The sequence below is a fragment of the Acomys russatus genome, chromosome 20, assembly GCF_903995435.1.
Source record: "Acomys russatus chromosome 20, mAcoRus1.1, whole genome shotgun sequence".
Taxonomy (NCBI): Eukaryota; Metazoa; Chordata; class Mammalia; order Rodentia; family Muridae; genus Acomys; species Acomys russatus.
In genome coordinates this window covers 14,372,586-14,394,040 of record NC_067156.1, presented here as the reverse complement: position 1 = coordinate 14,394,040, position 21,455 = coordinate 14,372,586, and the positions used below count along the sequence as shown (strand labels likewise).

The following is a 21,455-nucleotide window of genomic DNA, read 5'->3' as shown; positions in this document are numbered from 1 at the left end:
AACAACAAACATCTACCAAGTCAATCATTTACGATTTCCTAAGATTTGTTTCATGCCCTGGGTGGTAAAGTTGAGTAATTAAGGTGGATGGTTTTGGTCTCAAGCCAGAGAGCAAGCCAGCAAGTAGCATTCCTCCACAGATTCTGTTTGAAGTTCCTGCTTAAGCTTCTGTCCCATCTACTCTCTTCGACTATGATCTGGAAGTGTGTGCTAAATAAACCTTTTCCTCAAGTTGCTTTTGGTCAGAGTGTTTTATCACAGCCACAGAATAAAACTGGAAACTGCAAATAAAACAATATGACTGCTGAAAGAAGTCTAATTAGCTATGGGCTTTCATTTATGCCATTATGAAATAATGCACCATAGTACTCAGGCCAGCACCAACCTACAGCAGAAACACTGACACTCACCACTTCTATTCCAAATGCCATCCAAAAAGATACACTGTTTTGGAGTTCACCACCAAATCCTGTTCACTACTAGACAGGCATCAGTAAAAGATAACAAAATGTCTGCACGATTAAACATTAGGAATTGTGATCATTTTAAACAATAATAGAATTTTCTGAAAAAGTCTGACAGTAAATGTTTGAGGGATATTTGGGGCTTTGTGGGGTGAGTCGCTATAGCAACTCTATGATTCTACAAACCAGTCACAGCACAGACAATACCTCAAAAAATGAGAATGCCTAGAAAAAAAATCATTTCCCAAACAAGCCACTGTGTAGCTATTTCCTCTAAAGGAAGTCCTATTCCTCAAGCAGGGAAGATGCCTAAAATTCGGGATGCTACAGAAATTCTCAAGGTTCAGAAGGGGCAGATCCAAAAGTTGTATCACTCCCCAAAATTCTAAGAGCAGGGTATAGTTTCTGAGGAGAGAGTTGCTGTCTCCAAGCTGAGCAGGGACCTCCAGGAGCTAATAACTTCTGAGTTGTCAACCATGGTGGGGTAGATTTTGGTGATGTAACTGCCTTGAAATAGCCCAAGCTCTTGTAAGTAATCCCAGTAAGTTCACTGATTCCCCAAGCTAGACTGCGGTGAAATAGTGTCTTTAGTCTGTTGTCAGCGTCCTGTCTGGATGAGTAACAGACTCATCACTTCTCCCCAGAAAAAGTTACACACCATAGCAGTAGGAATAGTCTGCTGCCCATGAGCTATAGAGTCCAAACATTAATGTTAACTTTGGTTAAGGAAGGTAAACTTAACAACAGTTATAGCATTACAATAAAGTGATTTTTACTTGAAATATAATTCAAATAAACAGACATAAAAAGACATATGCCAGAGGAATGTACAGATGCCATTATGAAGACAAAGACCAGCTTCTGGCCTATAAAAAACTAGAACTGTTGTCCAGAGACATAGTCCAGTGGATAAAGAGTGCTAGCTCTATAAGAGTCACGTAAAAGCCACTTCTAATCCTAGCAGTTGAGAAGTAGACAGAATCCCCTAAGAAAACTGGCTATTGAGACTAGTGATATTTGGCCATTTCTCGGCTTAACATGGCACCCTGACTCAATAAATGAAGTAGAGAGGAATTGAGGAAGAAACCTGATATCAAGTTCCAGCCTCCATGTACACCAATATGTATACATAGACAGGTATAACACATACATGTCCAAAAAAAAAAAAAAAAAAAAAAAAAAAGACAAGAAAGAAAGAAAGAAAAGCGAAGGTTCTGTTGCAATCCCAGTACTTGGGAGACAGAGGCAAGAAAATCATGAGCTCAAGACCAGACTCAGTAGCATAAGAAATTCAAGGCCTACCTGGTATATATGGCCCTGGCAAAAAAACAAAAACAAACAAACAAACCTAGGGAGGATGCTTAATTCTCATTCAGTAGGGCAAAAAGAATAGACACTGGGAGAGGTTGAAAGGAGGGAACAGGATGGGAGCCTACTGTAGAGGTCCTCTGAAAGACTCCACCCAGCAGGGGACAGAAACAAGCTGAGTCTCATTGCCAAACTTCAGCCAGAGCACAGGGAGTCTTATGGCAGAGTTGGGGAATAGAAGGACCCAGAGGGGACCGGAGTCCCACAAGACCAACAGAGCAAATCCTAGTAAGGGAAGCAGGGGCTGTCTTGGCTATGGACTCTGTTGCCTGCCCTTTGATCACTTCCTTCTGGCAGGGTGGCCATGGCAGGCCTCAGAGGAAGAGGATGTAGGCTATCCTGATGGGACTTGACAGGCTATGGTCAGTTGGTAGTGGAGGAGAGCTCCCCCTTTCTGAGGACTAGGAAAGGGGATGGGGGCTAGAAAGAGGGAAGGGGCTGCAATCAGGATGTAAAGTAAATACATTAAAAAAAATAAATTTAATTTTAAAAGTCTTAGTTTGTTCTTCTAAAACACAGAACAAAACAAAATTTTTAAAACTTAATAACTATTTTCTAAGTGAAAGTCACAACAATTCAGGCTAATTTTCTTTATACACACTTCATTCTAATATAAAAATATCAGCCATCAACAAATAAATTTCTAAAAATAAAAACATAAAGGATACCTAAGCATAAAAATAGTAAATTTGATCTACCAATCAATGCCAGAAAAAAAAGGGCAATGTGAAATTTAAATCTTTTAGGACATAAATCTTTTAGGACTTTCTTAGCTAAAGCTTAAAGTACATCTATACATTTTTGAGAAGTGATATTTTATACTGATACTTAGTGTTACGAAGGATCACAGAAGGTTTTGCATCTTCTAAAGATACAAAAAGACCTTTTAAAGGTCTTTGTGTCTATACTGAGTAGTAGGTATTAAAAACTGACAGGTTAAGCGGATAAAGTACCTGTCCAGCAACATGAGGGCACAGCAGCATTTGTCTGTAACTTGACTACAACGTGAGGCTACAAAGGACAGAGACCAGTGGATCGCTGAGCCTGATGGGGTGAGCTCTAGATTCAATAAGAGACCTGTGTTACAAACAAAAGACCCCGCCACACCAGAACACACAAAGGAAAAGCTCAACGGAGCAGTGTGACAAAGAAGCAGAGAATAACCAACTTCTGGCTTCCACACATGCACATGTGTGTACCCATGACCACCCCCCCCCCGCCACACAGACACACGCATGCATACAATGTGTATACACACAAAGACTAAAAAAAAATAGAAAAACATTACTGACCTGTTCAGCTACCGAATCTCCTGCAGCTCTTAAAGATTCCATAGAGACAGAAGCATCAGTCACCCTGGAAGTCTTAACTTTAACATCCACTTTTGGATTCATCAGTTTGAGTCTTGATCTTATATTTCCTTCTGTGGAGATTCCTAAGAATGTTCATTAAACAAGACTTCTTAATATTTTCAATTTAAAATGTGTGTGTGTGTGTGTGTGTGTGTGTGTGTGTGTGTGTGTCACAAGAAGGTTATTTTAAAGAAATAATTCAATAATTCAGTTAGGTGCTATGAACATCATTTGTAAGTCACATTAAAGGCAATAAATTACAAGATACTGAGATAACACTGAGGGAACCAGAGGCTTTCCACTTGACCACTCACCCAACTGAACAATCAATAAGCATAAAATTCTTGTATTTACCCTAGATCAACTTTTATACTTTCTTTTGAGATATGAAATGTAAATTCTCAAAAAGAATCTCTTTCCTTTAATAATGAAGGATTTTAATGCCCAGTCAGACTCTAAGATGAACCAGTATTTCAAATCTTAAGAGGATCCAGTCAAATATTAAAGAACATTTGCTTTTGAAATTTGGTTTCTGAAAAAAATTAATGTTCAAATGAATTGTTCTATATCTAATTGTACATACAAGGTTGTCCCAATGTTGAATTTTCTCCTAATATTTAAGAAACAAGGGAAGCTTCAAGAACTTTAACATAGATGCCATACCTGGAACATAAACTACTGACTGCTCTTCATCAGAAACTGTGGAGGAAAACATGAAGGAAAATACTATAAACAGTATAAAATATCCTCTTATTTCTCTTGTTCTGTAGAGCTATAATAAATTTCCCTCTCTTTTGACCTCAGAATTCATAGCTCACTTTTACAAAAGTAGAAAATAAAAATAAGCATTTTACAAACGTTCAACTTTAGATGGTCATAACCTTAGGTTTAGAAAAAATGTTGGATGCTGTGGTCCATGAATCTTTTCTCCACAGTTGCTCCCAAATAGGGTACTTTCATGATACACATTCTGCTGTTATGCTGCTTACCTTTTAGAAGCCATGGATAAGCTCACAGTTATTTTAGGCATGAAGAATAAATAGATATAAATAATACAATAAATAGAATAAATAAATGAAGATTGGCATTAGCTTTGAAGATCAAACAGTGTTTTAGGGCAAGTCAATCATGCAAACACAAAGGCAATATTTACTCTTCTGTAATACCTTTAGGAAATGTCCCAAGAAGCCCTACTACAGAAGCCATGAGAAAAATCTAGGACAAAAAAGAACAATTCAGAAATATATATATTATATATGTATATTTTCCTTAGTAAATATATATACTCACACACAATAATATAGCTATAAAGTCACTATGAAAGCTAGTTCCTGAGTCAGGATCACACAGAAGGGCCCAATGAAGTTCTGTGGGCTACTAAAAGAAGAAAACCTAATAACTGGGGGAACAGATGTTTATTGGGAGGAGTAGTTGGGGGGCGGGAGAAGTAACAAAATACATAGTGCACATGTACAACACTGTAACTTAGTAATAAAGCAAACAAATAAATACTTTAGTTCGGCATCAATGCTAGTGATGGAATCTTTTTCTGGGGAACACTAACTGGAATTGCCCAGCAATGTGCTGGGCTTGGTGATGCATGCGTATAAATCCAGCAACTGGGGAGGCTAAGGCAAGAGGAGTTCAAGACCTTCCTGGTCAACAGAATGAGTTCAAGGCCAGTCTGAGTTAAGACCTTGTATCCAAGGAGGAGAGGGTGGGGAGTGTGAGCAGAGTAAGAGATGAGGCTGAAGAAGGCTTATCTGGCATGAGCAAGGCCCTAAGTTCTATCACACACAGTACCAGAAAAGTAGGCGTTCTCAGATGACACCTATTTGAGCTCCTGGGTGGCACCTCACAGCCCTCTGCAGCATATGTGCTAGGTATGGTGGTAAGGACCTATAATCCCAGCACTTAGGTGAGGAAGGCAGAAGATCAATAGATCAAAGCCATGTACATGAAATCCTGTCTCAAATACATAAATAAATACCCACCCAAATGGCTCAAACACCATGGATGGAGCTTTAACAATTTTGGAGGATTAGAATTACTACTCCAAAGAAGCTAACTCTGATTCACCAATAACCAATTTCAAAGTAGTTCTAGGAAATAAAATGGTATGATCTCCTGAGCAACAGAAACCTTTCATTTACTTTACCTCCTCCTAGTTTAACCAGTGCCTTTTTACACAGTACTCAATGTTTGATGCTTGAAATGTACTTGAAAAAAAATCAGGAAAAAAATCCAAGACAATGGTACAAAATATGCTCCACAAAGCAGTGCTTTTAATTAGAAATAAAGCAGGATGTTCTCCAAAGATGTCCTAGAAATCGTGAAATTTTCTAGATCATTTTTAAAGAAGCCTGCCTGCTCACAACTGAAGGAGAAGACCCAGAGTAGAAATGGGGACCCTACTCAACTTCATTAGCGCAAATATTTCTCCCACTCTCCTCTTGCTTCAATCCTGACACACTTCACCATTCTTACTCTCAGCTAATAAATCCTTTCCTATTTCCTTAAGAAAACAAACTATAAACACCGTCCCATTTTCCCTTCTCACTACAGAATGGATTATTTATGTCCTGATCTAAAGGCATTGGAGCCCCTACACATGTGCACGTGCGCACGCACGCGCGCACGCGCACACACACACACACGCACATATTTTTCTTTTCTCCCAGCGATATTGCTATTGGTATTTTCAATCCTCTTCTTTAATCAACCTTCTTTTTCCTATTCAGTGTTCCTATTAGCATCTAAAAATATACTGCTTTACTTTTTTCCTTAATACTGCATCCCCTGCTAATTCACTGCTTTCTTCCTTATGAGCAAAACTTCTCATAAGAGACTTGCCACTGTCTCCAATTTCCCTCCTCCTACTAAGTCATGAAACTATCCAATAAGCTTTGGCACTATCAACCCAATAAAACTACTTCTACTGCCCCATACTGGTAAATCTATCAATTCATAGGCTTCTTTGCATTGATCTATCAATAGCATTTGATACAAATGACCACTCATCAGCATTTCTTTGCTTAGCTTCAAAGACATCACACTCACAATTTTCCTATGACTTTCATTAGAATTCCTGCTCCTTCCCCTTCAACTCCTTCTAATCTAGCCATTCCTTGTCACTTCGGAGTCCCAGGAGCCCTAATTTGGGTTTTTTTCTCTCCTGATTCTACGGAGACTCTTATTCAATCCTTCTGTCTTTAGGTACTATCAGTACTACTCAGATTCAGTAAGTCCACTACTAAAGTCTTGCCGTTCATCTCAAAGGCCACTCCTCATATAGCTTTTCCTATACTCCTAGCTGCCCAACCAAGACCAAAACATGGAGTTATTCCTGACTTCTATTTCCTTTCTCACATTTAGAAAATTCTGTTGGCATAGCCTTCAACATATACCTACAGCCCAACAACTTCTGACCAACAATGGCTCATAAACCCAAATCACCTTTTCTCTCACCAGGATTACTGCCACTGCCTCCTAACTGCCCTCTCGTTTCCACACAGAGCTCCTCAACACTCTACTCTTTACAGAGGTCCAAACAAACATTATAAAACTGTCATTCCTATTCAGAATAAAAGTCCAAGCATTTACAAGGTCTACAATGCTCAAGATCCAAACCTTCCACCTACCTCTCTCCTCATTTCTTGATACACTCCCCCTTCACTCCTAGCATCCTTTGCTAGTGACTACATAAGCCCCTGTGTTGGAGCTTTTGCATTTACGATGTCTTCAGCTAGATAGCGTCTTCTCAAAACCTTCGAACTTATTCATTCATTATCATTAGGCCTTTGTGAGGTGGATGTAAAGATGTTTTTGATTTGATTCCAAGTGTGGGATGGGGAACAGACTTGTGAGAGAACAGGTGATGTTTATCCACTAGAAGACGAAGTGTGAGGGCTTGGTTTTTGCCAGCTAAAACAAATCTTAGTACAGACTCTGAGAGGAGATATATATATATATCAGCCCCAAACAGGGGGCAGGGGCTTTTTGGGTTTGGTATTGTTTGGTTGTTCATCACTCCTAGGGAGAACCACTCCAGGGAATGCTTCGGGGCTCCAGGTTGAATTGCTGGTCTGATAAAATCCTGCCGACTAAGCCAGGGGAATCACTTCCAGGAACTGAGTCTAAAAAGATCTACTTCTCCTGTTCCCATTAACTTCTTTTCTCTCCTATCTAGGGTAGGTGGGTTGGAAGGCAGGTATAAGCATTAAAGAACTTCAAAAAAAGTAGGTTTGAAAAAGGTCGAAGCCTACACCTTTGGTCATGCGTCCATTTTGACCAAGGCCTTCACTGCCTAACCACATAGGTACTTAAACTGCGCCCTCCCTCCCAACTCTTGGCCTTCTCCTACTTTATTTTTCTCTGAAGCACCTATAATTAGTAAATATATGCATTTCATTTATTCATAGCATCTCTCTAAGATGTTAACACCAAAAGTTGATGATTTTCATCCTATATATTCAATTTTCTATGTACTCCCAAAAAGAATACCTAGCTTATACTAAGCCATCCACAAAGGGATAAAACTGATAATTTTATGAGACATGAGCCCAATAACTCTAAATACTAATTTCAAGAAACATTTTTTAAAATAGTGATGGAAGCTGTCTCTTCCAATAACATAAGAATCTTCTTTGTCTCATTAAGAAATCAAATATTAACTTAAATAGAATGCCCCAAAAAAGCTGTACTTTTTTTTCAGAAAGATAAAAAAGACAAATGGTATATCAAATAGATATTGAACCTACGTTCTACTTCATTTTTTTTATTTCTTTAGTTATAAGTACTTCAAGAATTATAGCAAGTTATAAAATATTTTTGATGATGGCAATCTATCTGTATTTCCAGAAGGAACGTAGTAATTGGAAGCCAGGGCAGAAGTGCTATAGAGGAAGAAGCATGAGAAGGAAATGAGTTAAGTATTGCTTACTGTCCTCTAGCCATCTAGTGACACCGGTATGTAATTAGTATACCACAGAGGTTTGAGGTAAATTAGTTTTACATCAATGTAAAGTCCTCATCTGTTTTTATTTAAGAACTCAGTGGAAGAGGTGATAATTATTGCAATGCTTTGGGCCTTGTAGTTGACAACTGTTAATATTATTATTAATACTCTTAATCCAGGAAGTACATATTAGTAATCAAATTTAGATAATGCAGAAAGAGTATCCACTTATAACACTACTATGACCTGCATGGATTAGTAAAGAAATTCACAACCATAAAATCATGTTTTACTAGATGATTTAACCCATAAAATAAAATGTGACACCCCCATTACTCATACATTAGATACTTTGTGTGAAATAGCATTGCTGAATCACAATGTACAGGAGATACAAACAGCAATTTTTTTAAAAGGTGACGATCAGTCACTGATTAACTGCTCTCTTATGATGGAAACTTCTATGATTAAGAAATCCCACTCATGGAAGAGCCTGGAAAACATTGGCACAGGAGACAACTTCCTGAACAGAACACCAACAGCCCAGGCCTTAAGGTCAACAATTAATAAATGGGACCTCATGAGGCTGAGAAGCTTCTGTAAGGCAGGAGACACTGTCAACAGAACAAAGCGACAGCCTACAGACTAGGAAAAGATCTTCACCAACTCTACATCTGACAAAGGTCTAATATCCAAAATATATAAAGAACTCAAGAAATTAAACACCACCAAACCAAATAACCCAATTGAGAAATGGGGCTCAGAACTACACAGAGAATTCTCAACAGAGGAATATCGAATGGCTGAGAAACACTTAAAGAAATGCTCAACCTCTTTAGTCATCAGGGAAATGCAAATCAAAACAACTCTGAGATTCCATCTTACACCCATCAGAATGACTAAGATCAAAAATTCAAGTGACACCACATGCTGGCGAGGATGTGGAACAAGAGGAACACTCCTTCATTGCTGGTGGGAATGCAAACCAGTACAACCATTTTGGAAATCTATCTGGCGCTATCTCAAAAAACTGGGAATAGGGCTTCCTCAAGACCCAGCTATTCCACTCCTTGGAATATACCCAGAAGATGTTCCAACACACAACAAGGGCATATGTTCAACCATGTTCATACGGCCTTATTCATAATAGCCAGAACATGGAAACAGCCTAAGTGTCCCTCAGTAGAAGAACGGACAAAGAAACTGTGGTGCATTTATACTATGAAATACTACTCAGCTATTAAAAATAAGGATTTCCCAAAATTTGTGGACAAATGGATTGAATTAGAAATGATCATAATGAGTGAGTTAACCCAGAAGCAGAAAGACTCAAATGGTATATACTCACTTAAGTGGACACTAGCCCAAGAGGCATGTACCATGAAAGTCTTCACTTACCAGGAAAGTGGGATAGATGTGAGGACATCCTATTGGGACTCTAGGTGAGAGAAGTATGGGAGAATGGGGAAATAGAAGGATCCAGAGGGTCCTAGAAACCTACAAGAACATTATGATGGGCGGATCTGGGACCATGGGTTCTGCTCAAGCTATGGCACCATCCAAAGACAATACGTGCAGAAAACATCGAACCCCTACCCAGTCTAGCCAATGGATACAACACTCGCCATAGTTGAGTGGAGAGTGGCAACTGACTTTCACACAAACTCTGGTTCCCCATTTTTTACGATGTCCCCTTGATGAAGAGGCCCGGTGGCACTCAGAGGAAGGATAGCAGGCTAGCAAGAAGAGACTTGATACCCTATGAGCATATACAGGGGGAGGAGGTCCCCCTCAGTCACAGTCATAGGGGAGGGGAATAGGGTGAAAAGTGGGAAGGAGGGACGAATGGGAGGATGCAAGGGATGGGATAACAACGGAGATGTAATATGAATAAATTAATAAAAAAGAAATCTCCCACTCACATTTATTTAATTATTCAAAGGAAGCACTGAAAACCTTTTATTCAATAATATGCAAAGAATACCAGATCATAGGTGCATACTATTTGGCTTTTTTCTAGTGTAAATTTTAATCTGGAGTGGTTTGGGAAAAAAATCATCAGTGTGACAGAAAGAATTGAGATCCAAAGACCAAACGGTTCCTAACTATGTTCTTCAGCAGTCAGGAGTAGTGTACATTTAACATAGCTGTGTGCCCTATGGAGATTTAGAATGAAAATATCAGAGATTGCACGTTAACTGGTCATTAGATGGAATGGGCTGAAGAAAAGGGAGCGAGCTACCAATAACTCTGCAATTCCTTTCTTACATCTGAATTGCTGCAGAACATAATTAACATCATATTTTTGCATACAATTTCAATTTCCCATTAGTGGGTAGATTTGAGTGCTTTACATTAAACATTCAGCACATGAGAAAATGTAAGAGATAGGGAATATATTACTCTATAGCAAATGCTGAGTGTTATGATACATAAATGAGTACAAGGCTGTTAACAACAAAAGCAAAGGTTTGGAGCACACACTGAACAGCCCATCACCTCCTCTGTTCCATATCAGAAAAATATCATTGGCTGTTAAAATAGCTCTTTGTTTCCTAAGGAAAAGATTGATCCCTAATTCAGCATGGTGGCCCTGATGCACATATTTGTTTCTTGACTCTAATAGGTAAAGGGGGGGGGGTTGCTTTGAGAGTCCATTGGCACGCTTTCTTCTACAGTACAAGTCAGTAATTTCATTTGCTTCTCATGCACCTATCAGCGACAAGCAGTAATTCTGTTTAGTAAGTACAGAACACTAAACACCTGGGCAGCACAGAATGCAAATTCCTTTCTGCACACATGAAACTCTAACCTCAGTAACTCAATGAAGGAAACTGGTAATACAATTTCCCAAGTTTCCCTGGGAGCTAGATAGAATAGTGTCCAGAATGATTCTGCCAAAGGTAACAGTAATGCCTAAAACAATGTCATCACCGCTCCTAGTAAACCACCTGGCCTCTTTACAGGCAATCCAGGACACTGATTACATTTCCTCTCCCGAGCCGTTCCCCTCCAGCAAGGAAGTACATAACCTAGGTGAAAGTTTAGGACGCAACTGCTAATCTAATCCTAGAAATGAACCACCGTGAAACCTAGTCAGTTCTTGAACTGGGAATTCTAACGACTGCGCAGCTAGAAAGCACCCCAGCTTCCTGGAACAAAAACAATCCTCAAATTTCAACTTCCAACAAGAGTGACCCACAATCTAGAAAGGCAACACCGCTTTCAGGCGCTTCCTGTCTTGTTCCCTAACTTGCAATTGTAGAGCTGTTCTCAATGCAACCTACACCTCGCCTAAAGACTCACTAGAAAACAGAGCGTCCCTAAAGGGCCTCAGGTGTCCAAGAAGCAAATAAAATCACCCGAGTTCCTCCTAACGTCTCACAGTAAGGGTAATTCCAAATCAAGAGAAAAAGATTCCCCTGCCCAGCTAGCAACTGTGTCCATCCACACTTGCTCTCCCTACCAGTACAAACTCACTTCCCACCCTCGGGCAGCCAGTGATCTCCTGCAAGGGATGGCAGAGGAGCCCTTCCAGCAGGGACTCCCCCATCACATGCCATCTTTGCAGAATCCACAGACCAGGAGGGCGGGTTTCCCATGTGCCAGAATTCCCACCTAGCGACACCAACACCTCGTCGCCAGGAGATGGGAGAGCCTGGCGCGCGGCTTCAAGTGGAAAGGCCCATCCCTGGCCCGGAGTCCGCGCCGCGCTTCGCTAGCCCACTCAAAGCCTCGCGCCCCCCGCCCCTCGCCCCCCAGGAGGGCGCGGCGCCCCCTAGCAGCCGGGCAAAGGATACAGTCGCGGCTCCAGAACGCGGAGCCCGGCAGGGAGGGGCCCGCCGCGCCCGCCATCTTGAAACAACCGCCACTCGAGGCGTCGAGCCGGGGCCGCCACGCCCCGGCCACCAGGCTCGGTCCCCATTGGCCGCTCGGCGCAGAGGCCCGCCCCCGCTTGCGCCTCCGGCCCCGGCGAGGGGAGAGGCTTCCCGCCGAGGCGAGGCGGGGTCGCGGAGATGTGAGGTGAGGCCCGGGCCACGGTCGCGGGAACGAGCGCCCGGCGCAATTGCTGCTGCCAGAGCCGCCCGGGCCGCCCATCCTCCCGTGGCGGAGCCCTTAGGCGCCGAAAACTACAACTCCCGGCATGCCCTGACCCCGACGACCGCAGAGCTGAGGCGGGGTCGGTCGCGTCAGCCGGCCGGCCGGCTTGCCGCGGCGGCGCCGGGGACTGTGGCCGCCGCCGGCGCGCGCGGAGTCGGGACGCGTGCCATGGAGGAGCCACCGCCCCCACTGCAAGCCGGTAGCAAGCCGCACCTGGAGAAGCTGACCTTGGGTGTCACCCGCATCCTAGGTGAGTAGGGTGGGGAATGGCTAGAAAGGACGAGGGCGGAGGGAGGGTGCGGGGTGGACCTGGCTGCAGAAGGCATCGCTGCTGCTAGTTGCACAGAGGAGGAGGAAAAAAAGAGGGTGTCTGACCAGGCCTGAGAAGTGTGTGCTGAGAGTTCCGGGATGGTCGCCTTAGACCTGCAAAACGGAGCAGAGAGAGAGAGAGGCAGCAGGCGCCTGGAAGCCTAGGGGACGCGTCTCCCTGGAGGCTTCATCAGCCCTGGTTGTATCCTTGAAATGCAAGCCCTACTAATGGTAGCAGAGAGAACTGAGGAAATGATGCTGCCAGTATCCCAAGGCAGCCAATGCCCAGTGCCTGGGCGTACAGCACCAAGCAGTGGAAAGGAGCCAACGCTGGCAGCGTTGAAGGAGTTGAGAGTTGTTCTTTTCAGTGAACACTGATTGGCTAAGTAATCACCACTGTGTCAGGCACTGGGGTTACAACGATAAATAATCAGGGTGTGTGAAACAAACAGTAACTTCTTAGCAGCCCAGAACGACTCAGTAATCTATCACTGACTAAATCAGAGGTAGCAGAGACCAAGATGTGCCTAGCCTTTCTGGGAAGTTAAGAATCATGTTCCAGAGATGGTTCTAGATTTTCAAAGGTAATGGGAGGGGGTCGGGGTAAAGCTGCCTGAGCTGCTGGGCAATGGTGCACACCTTCAATCCCAGCACTCTGGAGAGGCAGGCGATCTTTGTGAGTTCAAGGCCAACCTGGACTACAGAGTGAGTTCCGGGACAGTCAAGGCTGCACAGAGTAACCTTGTCTCAAAACAAACAAAGCTGCCTACACAGGTTGAGAAAGTATACTTCAATGCTTTCCTCTCAAAACTGTAAAGAAATTGGCATTTCTCTACGGTGGCCCACAAGTTCTCTGCATCGTCTGTATTTGTCTTACTATGTACACTGTTTCAACCGCTGTAGACATCTTGCTGGTGAGACTATAACTTAAAAGACACTAAAGTTGTACCTACTTGTAGCCATTTTCAGTTACCTTGGCCTTTCTCCACCTGGAATTAACTCCCTCTTGTCTCCTGTTCATTATTCAGATTTCTGATCAAATTAGTATTATGTCTAATAAAGGGTGTACTCACCACACACACCCTTCCACCATGCGCGCTCTCTCTCTCTCTCTCTCTCTCTCTCTCTCTCTCTCTCTCTCTCTCTCTCATCTTAGCAGCACCTATGAGCACTATGTGAAATTAAGTGTCTGTTTGGCTCTCTTCTATAATACAGATCTGAGACCAGGCCTGATTCAAACTAGGAATGTGTGGTTTGTTTAATAAGTAAAAACTAAATAGAATGTTAGTAGAATAAAGAACAAAGCCTACATCATCAATAGCTGTTAAAAGGTACTTGACAAAATCCAGCTCCCCTTCCTGATTGAAAAAAAAAATGCAAGTTATAAATGGGACATACCAGTAATACTGATACATGTCTGTAACCCAAATACTAGGAAAGGAATGTGATGGTGACCACAAAGTCAGGCTGAGTTAGTAGTACAATTTTTTTTCCTCAAAATAAAAACAAAAAGAACAGAGAATATTATCATCCCGATAAAGGGCATCTGTGAAAAAAATCCCATAACTAACATCATGTTGAAAGACTCCCTGCTTTACTCTTAGGATCAAGAGCAATAACAACAAAATGTGCTAAAAGGTCAGCAAAGCTGGAGCACATTTGCTGATTCACTAGGCTCAGTTGGTTCCAGAAGGAAGAGATAAGGCAAAATCAGCAAAGGGAATGCAAGCAAGGAAGCTAAGGAAAACCTGTGGAAGTTTTCAAGAGTCTTCTCGCTGAAGCCACACAAGGCATGCTTGCTTTCCCTCACAGCATGTTTGTAACAATATGCCTGAAGTGTGCATCTGCAAAGCTAGCTGTCTCAAACTGAGGAGTCCAAAGTTTATTGGCAATTATTCATGTAGACACCCTTTACCTAGCTTGTAGCAACTTCAAGTCTCCCAAAAGAAAAACATATATTCAACACACTTTATTTGCATTAGCAGTTTGGACACAGTGAGCCATTTTTATCTGACAGTAATGGAACCTCACTGAAATCCAGCTTCTCAGATGCCATCCAAAAGCCAACCTTATAAGCAGGCCTTGTAAAGGAGTGCGGTCTCCGACCTACTTTGATGTTTTCAATCTTAGCATTTTCACTAAGCATTGTATTAGAGATTCTGGGCAAGACTTAGGCAAGAAAATGAAGTAAATTATAAGGGGAAAAGTAAAGATGCCTCTGTTTGCAAATGATAAACCCTTACAAGTTAACCCTAAGTAATTTGCGTGTGCGAGCGCACGCGCACGCACACACACACACACACACACACACAGTATCTATGCAGCAAAAAATGAAATCAAGAAAACAAGTATTTACAACCAGACCAAAAGAATAAAATAGGAATAAGTTAACAAAGAAATCTGTGGCTTTTGCACTAAAACAGTAAAAGTCTTTTTGAAGGGTATTCAGACCAAAATGAGTGAGAGGAAATGCCTTTGTTAAAGAAGAGTGATCATCAAGCTTAGGATCTGCAAATACTATCAAATCTTAACTGTCTCTATTGTAGAAACTGACAAATTAATATTAAAGTTAGTATCAAAATATGAGACCAGGAATAACCAACACAACAACCAAGTTCTTTGTACCCATTTTTTTCTCCTTGAAAATTTACTACATTGGAAATGACTAAACGTGGGAGATGGTAGCGGTAATGATTATATTACAATGTGAATCATTTTGCCACTGATCTCTACACTTACACGTGGTAAAAAGGATAAATTTTTTGTAGCATGTGGTTGCTAAAAGAAAGATAATTTACTACAAAATTATAGTATAGTAATAGTTTTTAAAGGGGTACCACTGGCATAAAAATAAAAATAATTGGTTTAGAATTGAAACTCCAAAATTAGCTGTCATGTTTAAAGTTCAGTAATTTTATTTTTCAATATGGATGTGAAAACTATTCAATGGGGGAAACATTTTCAACAAAATAATGCTGCGACAACTTGATGTCCACATTTAAAATCTGGTCTGCGGAAGCCAGAAGAGGAGATCCCCTGGAACTAGAGCTACAGACAGTTATGAGCTGCCATGTGGGTGTTAGGAGTGAAAACTGGGTCCTTTGAAGGAGCAGCCTATGTTCTTAACTGCACACCCATCATGCCAGCCCCTCCTTAGTTTAGTTTTTACACAACCAGAATTAGTGAATAGAATTTTAAATATGAGACAACCAAGAAAGGTATAAGTAGAGTTTATAAAAATTAAAAATGTGGTTTTGTGGATACCATCAAGTGACAACACAGCCCCAAAACAGGATATCTGTAAGTCATAATATGAAAAGAGATTACAAGTTATCTATTAAAAAAAAAAAAAGTAAAACCCAAGATTCTAGAAATTCAGCAAGTAAAGACAGTCGAAAGGGTCCCATTTGAACCATATTTATGTAAAGGTGATTGTCATAAGTCAGATAAACAGGTCAAAGCCATAATGAGATGCCACTTCACGTCCACTAGAATCGCCATAGTACAGACTGAAATGAGTGTTGTCAGATGTTTGTGAAATTTGTTCACATCCTCATGGCCTGCTGGTGAGAATGTAAACATGCACGTGCACCGCAACTTCGAAGAAAGGTTTGACTCTTCTCAAAAGATTATACATGGAATTACCATATGACTCAACAGCTCCACTTCTTTTATTTATCTATGAGAAAGAAAATTGTTTATATACAAATAGTTGTTCCTGCTAAGGGCCACCCTGTTTAGAGAGCTCACGAGGCATGTGGGCTGTCTAGGAGGTAATCTGGTATTTGCAAGGTCTTGTACCATGATGTACCACAAACTGCTTCCAGCCTCTGATGTGCTGTCAGGAGCCATTGATTTGGGGAGGTTCAGTAGGCATGAGAGATCTCTGGAGGTATCCGTTATTTGCAAGGTCTGTATCGTGATGTACCCAAAAATTGCTTCCAACCTTTGACTACCCTGTCAATTGTGCTCTGTTGCATCTCTCTAAAATCTGGCATTAGAGCCGGGCATGGTGGCGCATGTCTTTAATTCCAGCACCCAGGGAGGCAGAGGCAAGTAGATCACTTCACAGTGATGTACTGTTTGTTATTCAGATGAATTAATCCTTGATTATGGAATTCCTGATTTTATTAAAATAGTTTTAAAAGTTAAAGTTAGTTTATGGCTGCAATAAATACCTTTGTGGACCTCCAGATGCCTCACTAAGCTTAGCCTTGTAGCAGATTCGTGGCTTCAGATAAGCCTCGACTCCAGACAGTACCACAAATCCTGGTATTTCACCATAAATATACGCAAATTAGCTTAAACTTCCCATGAACCTAAGTTGTGTGTGTGTGTGTTTGTGTATGTGTGTCCTGCATGTACACCTGCTCGCCAGAAGAGGGCACCAGATCTCATTATAGATGGTTGTGAGCCACCATGTGGTTGCTGGGAGTTGAACTCAGGACCCTTTGGAAGAGCAGCCAATGCTCTTAACCTCTGAGCCATCTTTCCAGCCCGAGTGGTTTATTTTCTATCTCTCTCTTCTTATTTCTCTGTAGATTTGCAAATAAGTTAGCAGACTCAAGGCCTTCTATGCCTAATAAGCCTAAGTTTAAATTGGCTTACTGGAGATCTCCGGAAAGGAGGCCTACCTACAGATCAAAGAGCCTCCCTTCTCTCTCTCTCTCTCTCTCTCTCTCTCTCTCTCTCTCTCTCTCTCTCTCTCTCTCTCTCTCTCTCTCTCACACACACACACACACACACACACACACACACACACACATACACACACACAGTGGCTGAGGAGGGGAACTTAAACCGACCACAAATTTTCTATGGCTGAGGCTGTAAAAGTGGCTTCTGGCTAGAAACTGCGGGTGTGTGTGTGTGCTCGTGTGCTCCCTCTTTTTCTTCTTCTTCCTCCTTTCAATCCTCTTCAGTTGCCTGAGCCCTCAGCTCTGGCCACCCTCGAGATAAAGCAAACTGTGGAAGGGCATCTGCTCCTCCCAGAGACCCTACCCTGGACCTCTTCAGAGGCGCAGCCGGTCATTAACATGTTCCCAAATATTCTTCTTCTACTACTTCACTTACTTTACATCTCAATTGCAGCCTCCCCCTCCGCCCCTCCCTCTCTCTTCCCCTTACCCCCACACCTCCCCCTCCTCTCTTTCTCCTCAGAAAAGGGGAGGCCTCCCGTGGATATCAACCCACCCCAGCACATCAACTAGCGCTTCATCTCCTATTGAGGCTAGACAAGGCAGCTCAGTTTCGGAAAGGGGATAACAGGGCAGATAACAGCTCCCCACACAAAGACCCAACTGCTCGACTGTTACACGTGTGCAGAGGGCCTAGGTCCATCCCATGCAGGCTCTCTGTTTAGAGGTTCACTCTCTCGGCCCCTATGGGCCCAGGTTAGTTGATTCTGTGGGTTTCCTTGTGTCCTTGACCTCTCTAACTCCTTCAATCCTTTCTCCCTCTCCTCCACAGGATTTCCTAAGCTCTGACTAATATTGGGCTGTGGGTCTCTGCATCTGCTTCCATCAGTTGCTGGGTGAAGCCTAACTGATGACAGATATGCTAGGCTCCTGTCTGCAAGAATAGCAGAATACTAATAGTGTCAGGGGTGGGCTCTCTTTCATGGCATGGGTCTCAAGATGGGCCAGTCACAGTTGGCCATTCCCTCAATTTCTGCTCCCTCTTTATCCTCGCACATACTGTATGCAGGACAAATTGTGGGTTGAAGGTTTTGTGGGTGGGTTGATTTTTCAGTCATTCATTTGGAAGTCTTTTCTGGTTACAGGAGAGTTCCCAAATAAGTATTATTGGTAGTAATCTAAATTGAACACCACTGAACAATATAGCTAAGGAATGGGTGTAAAAAATATGGTGTACTCATACAATAGAAAATATTTTTTAATTTACACAGATTTTTTTCTCACATGATATACCATATCTTGATTACAGTTTCCTCTTCCCTTTCTCCTCCCACATCCTCCCCTTCCATCCAGATCTACTCCTTTTTACATCTCTCATTAGAAAACAAACAGGTTTGTAAGGTGTAATAATAAAATGTAAGATGAAACAAAAAAGCTATCAAATATGAGTTGGAAAAAACTAACAAACAGAAGGAAAAGAGCCCAAAAGAAGGCACAAGAATCAGAGACCCATTCTTCACACGCTCAAGAATCCCATAAAATCACTAAACTGGGAGCCTTATTATACACTCAGAGGACTTGGTGCAGACCTTTGCAGGCCCTGTGCAGCTTAGTCTCAGAGTTCATACGAGCTTTCATCATGTTAATTAGAGGTCTTCGTTTTCTTGGTGTCCTCCATCCATTCAGGCTATTACACCCTTTCTTCCTCTTCAGCTGGGTTCCCTGAGCTCTAAGGGGAGGGGTTTAATGGAGAATCTCCTTTAGGTCTGAATGTTCCCAAGGTTTCTCATTCTCTGCATAATGTCTGGTTGTGGAGTCTGTATATCTGTTCCCATATGCTGTAGGAGGAAGCTTCTCTGATGATGCATGAGCAAGGAACTGATCGATGAGGATAGCAGAATGTCATTAGAAATCATTTAGCTTTTTGTTTGTTTGGGTTTGGGGTTTTGGGTTGCTTTGTTAGAATAGGAGAATTTGAGTAAATGGTCTATAATTCTCTTTGTTGAGTCTGTATGTGGTTTGGGGATCAGGGTGAATGTGGCCTCATAATGTTATGGGTTCAGGAATAGCTACACACCAGACTCAAATGGATGAAAGTTTTTTCAACACTGAAGAAAAACTGACCTGATTTGGGAACCAGACTATGACGCTGGTTCTTTCTAAAGCAGGCTTTTTATTAAATACCATAACCAGGTAACAACCAGGTCACCAGGTGGAAAGTAAGGGGGAGGGCAGCATTACATCATTTTGATTAAATATGAGAAGAGCACAATTTATCCAGGTAGCTAGACAAAACATTTTAAGCTGATTAGGTAGGATATAGGCTTGGGGACTTTCCAGTTCCCCACCATTCCAGGAGAAAAGAACATAGCAAGCTATTGTGGTTTTGTTTAAGTAGAATATAAATCATTAACTCAAACAGAATGTCCAAAAGTATTGAATTGTAAGTAAAAGCCTATTCAAGTTCTCAGACAGGCAGAGCCTGAAAACCTGAACTTAGTTTTACATTATGCTCAAAATGGCATCTGATATGTTAAAAGGGACAGCATATGTTAACAGAGGAGCCACAGTTACGCTAGGATCTAAAGTAGGTCTCAACAGAGGGCTATAAAATGAATGTTCCTTCTGTTTCTATTTTGTGGAATAATATGAGGAATGTTTGGCATTAATTCTTCTTTGAAAGTTTGGTAGAATTCTGTGCTAAAACTACCTGGCTCTGTGATTTTTTTGTTTTGGTTTGGTTTGGTTTTTTTGTTTTGTTTTGTTTTTTGTTGAGAGACTTTCAATGACTGCTTCTGTTTCACTAAAGGTTTATAGTTCTGTTTAAATTGTTTTATCTGATCTTGATTTAACTTTGGTAAGTGGTACCTACAAGAAAATTGACCCCGCCCCCTTTTCAGACTTTCCAATTTTGTAGAATGCAGATTTTTAAAGTGTGTCCTTTTAATTCTCTGGATTTCTTAGATGTGTGTCCCCTTTTTCATTTTTATTTTGTAATTTGAATACATACTCTCTCTAACTTTCAATTTGGATAAGGTCTTGTCTAATTGATTTTCTCAAAAGAACCAACTCTTTGTTTCATTGGTTCTTAGTTTTTTTGTTCACGTGTGCGGTTAAGTTGCACGTGTGAGATCGCTTCAGTTTTGTTTTTTTGTTTTTGTTTTTGTTTTTATGTAGGTACTTAGTGCTATGAACTTGCTTCTTAGAAACTGCTTTATTGTATCCCGTAAGTTTGGTTATGTTATGAATTCATTTTCATTAAATTCTAGAAAGTCTTTAATTTATTTATTTTTGTCTTGAACCATTGCATTAGTCAGGGCTCTGTAGAGTCACAAAATTTATATGTAATATGGAATTTATTGGAATGACTTACAGGTTGCCCTCCAGCTAACCTAACAGTGAACAGCTGTGGATGGAAAGTCTCAAGAATCTAGTAGTTGCTCAGTTTCAGGTGGTCTGTATACGTTGGAATGCTGAGGAAGTAGGATCCAGTGCATGTGCTGGCAGAGTGCAAGAGGCGAAGAACAAAGGAAGCCTTCCTTTGTCCGTTAACCTTCTATAGGCCTCATGCACAATGTATGGCCCAGATTAAAAGTACGCCTCACCATCTGGATTGAAGGCCTGTGTTGATCTGAATCAAAAGCTTGTGCCATCCCACCTTGAGATCTGGATCAAAAGCCCGTGTCTTCCAGCCGCAAGATCCGGATCACAGGTGTGCCCTCCATTCTGGAGTGTAGTTCATTCCAGATTTAGTCAAGCTGATAATTGAGAATAGCCTTCACATCTACTTTTCATTGAGTAGAGAATTATTCAGTTTCCTTTAGTTTGTAAGTGTCCAGTTCTTGGTTTGTTTGTTGTTCCTCTGTTGTTGATGTCCACCTTTAATCTGTGGTGCTCTGATAGGATGCAGGGAGTTATTTCTGTTTTCTTGTATTTGTTGAGACTTACTTTGTGTTTGAATATGTGATCAATTTTGGAGATAGTTCATGAGGTGCTGAGAAGAAGGTGTATTCTTTTGTGTTTGGGTGAAGTGCTCTAAAAATATCTGCTATGTCTGTTTGGTTTAGCTCCAGCATTTCTCTGTCTACATTTTTTTGTCTAGATAAACCTGTCTGTTTGTGAGAGTAAGGTATTAAAGTCTCCCACTACCACTTTGAGACAGTGTGTGATCTAAACTGAAGTAGTGTTTCTTTTAAAAACATGGGTATCCTTGTGTTTGGGGCATAGATGTTCAGAATTGCAGTATCCTTCCCTATCTCTTCTAATT

At 41.4% G+C, this 21,455-nt stretch overlaps 2 protein-coding genes across 2 annotated transcripts in view; one reads left to right on the top strand and one right to left on the bottom strand.

Moving 5' to 3' along the window:
* The window catches only part of Kiaa1328 (KIAA1328 ortholog), a 244,380-nt gene extending 232,326 nt beyond the window's left edge, over nucleotides 1-12,054 (bottom strand). The window contains exons 1-3 of the mRNA XM_051163627.1: nucleotides 11,942-12,054; nucleotides 3,848-3,883; nucleotides 3,125-3,267 (exon numbers count right to left, since the gene is read on the bottom strand). Of these exons, the coding sequence (XP_051019584.1) occupies nucleotides 3,125-3,267; nucleotides 3,848-3,883; nucleotides 11,942-11,996 (234 nt within the window). The 5' untranslated portion in view covers nucleotides 11,997-12,054. The remainder of the gene's footprint in view (nucleotides 1-3,124; nucleotides 3,268-3,847; nucleotides 3,884-11,941) is intronic.
* A 271-nt stretch (nucleotides 12,055-12,325) lies between these two features.
* The window catches only part of Tpgs2 (tubulin polyglutamylase complex subunit 2), a 56,106-nt gene continuing 46,976 nt past the window's right edge, over nucleotides 12,326-21,455 (top strand). Inside the window, exon 1 of the mRNA XM_051163625.1 lies at nucleotides 12,326-12,492. Within this exon, the coding sequence (XP_051019582.1) occupies nucleotides 12,411-12,492 (82 nt within the window). The 5' untranslated portion in view covers nucleotides 12,326-12,410. The remainder of the gene's footprint in view (nucleotides 12,493-21,455) is intronic.